At 52.2% G+C, this 1,691-nt stretch overlaps 1 protein-coding gene across 1 annotated transcript in view; it reads left to right on the top strand.

The window, feature by feature from the left end:
- Window positions 1–1,550: 1,550 nt before the first annotated feature.
- Window positions 1,551–1,691, top strand: part of EMH_0046090 (uncharacterized protein) — a gene marked incomplete at both ends in the record, with an annotated part of 2,948 nt that continues 2,807 nt past the window's right edge. The window contains one exon of the mRNA XM_013496131.1: window positions 1,551–1,580. Within this exon, the coding sequence (XP_013351585.1) occupies window positions 1,551–1,580 (30 nt within the window). The remainder of the gene's footprint in view (window positions 1,581–1,691) is intronic.

The raw sequence follows: 1,691 nt of genomic DNA on the forward strand, positions 1-1,691 counted from the left end.
AACTGCCAGCTGCATTTTGACAACGAAAGTGCGCCTACAGAGAAGCAAGGAATTCTTCCACTGCCCGCTCACGACGCTCGTAACCTCCGGATGGTCTGCAGAGGCATTCTTAATAAATTGTTTTGATTCCCACTGGGAGAGTTGTAAGCATAGCATTTGCTTCAATGCGACGGGTTTCCTTCCGGCGGTCGGCTCCCCAATGGATGGCGGATCCTGGTCAATCTTCATTCTGCAGAAGAAGAGCTAATTTCGAGGACTTTTGGGGGGGTAAGATTAGTTTTTTTCACCCTCGCTACTAGCCGGTGCTATGCACCAGGGCGCCCAGCTGTGAGCTGCACGCAGATGCTATGATACACTACGCTAAGCCACCAAGTGTGACGAGAACCCATCTCGATTGTAGCATAGGGTCGTCCTCAGCTGAAACAACCTCAATAGGATCATGAACACAGTTACCCGAAAGCATCTGACAGCCCTGCAGTCTGCACTCATCCTGGAGATAGAGGCAGAAGGGGCTATGATGGTGTGGAGAGGCGACGGCCTCTAACGCGTTGTAGCGCGAACTGCAGCAACATCTGCTTCAAAGCAACCTCATGTGCAAGGGGAGAAATGTCACCGGTTGATGCATGCACGTACACCGTGTCCTATCGCTCAGTACGTAGTTCGCCGTAACAAACTGCACGCAAGTAGAAGTGCCTGCACCGCTTTCAGACAGACCACGATCCAAGGAACCTACGGGCGAGTGTTGCGCACCAACTATCTCCACCTACCTGACACAGTACCCAGCACTGGAAAACGCTGACCTCGCATAAATGCAGAGGTGTTGGCGTTCTTTAGCGTGTGTATTCAATTTCAAGTAGGACCCGGGTTTCCGTGGCTCCCGATGGTGGCGCGTTTGTATCGCTTGTCCCCTCTGACAATCTTCCTGAACATCTCTTCCCCTTTGACTAAATTAAATACTCTACTTTGCGGCTGTTGATATCCTTCTAAAGCCGATTGCAAGAAAGCATCATAGGCCATAATTTCCACCCAAACACGGGGCCGCATGGGAGTGTGAGTCCCCCCGGGCTACACGCGAAAACATACCCCAGTNTTTCCACCCAAACACGGGGCCGCATGGGAGTGTGAGTCCCCCCGGGCTACACGCGAAAACATACCCCAGTAGTTGTTATTAAAAGGAGTAAACTCAGAAAAAAAGGTAATACAGACATTTACGCCATCCAAAAACAGCAGGAAGAGCACAGCGGCGGGAGGGGTGGTGTTCTGGGTCGTTGTCGGGGGGCTGGCAGCAGCAAGCGCTGCGCTGGTGTTCTTGCTACAACAGAGCCATCATTATTTTCTAAATATTTATGTTTTATGTTGCTTTGACCGCATGCAGCGGAGCAAAAGACTCTTTTCGGGTTATTGCTGCAGCCGGAGACAGCTCACCGTTGGGGGGCGCGTGGCGCTTGCAGTTTTGTTCTTCACACGTTGACCTTTCATTTATTCTTTGTTGTCCGTTTCTTCCTCATCAAACGCAGTAGCGGCATTTTTGCTGCTCCCCCCACACACGCATGTCCCTCTGCCGCATACCGCTGCAGGAGGTGCACACAGGCTGAGGGTTTCGGTTGCAGCAACCCAACAGCAGCAGCGCGCTGGAAGCAACCACCTCTCTCCATTCCCAGGTAGACTGCAGCGCCAATGCCCCTGACGCT

Source organism: Eimeria mitis, genomic scaffold, assembly GCF_000499745.2.
Source record: "Eimeria mitis Houghton genomic scaffold, Emh_scaff1933, whole genome shotgun sequence".
Classification (NCBI taxonomy): Eukaryota; Apicomplexa; class Conoidasida; order Eucoccidiorida; family Eimeriidae; genus Eimeria; species Eimeria mitis.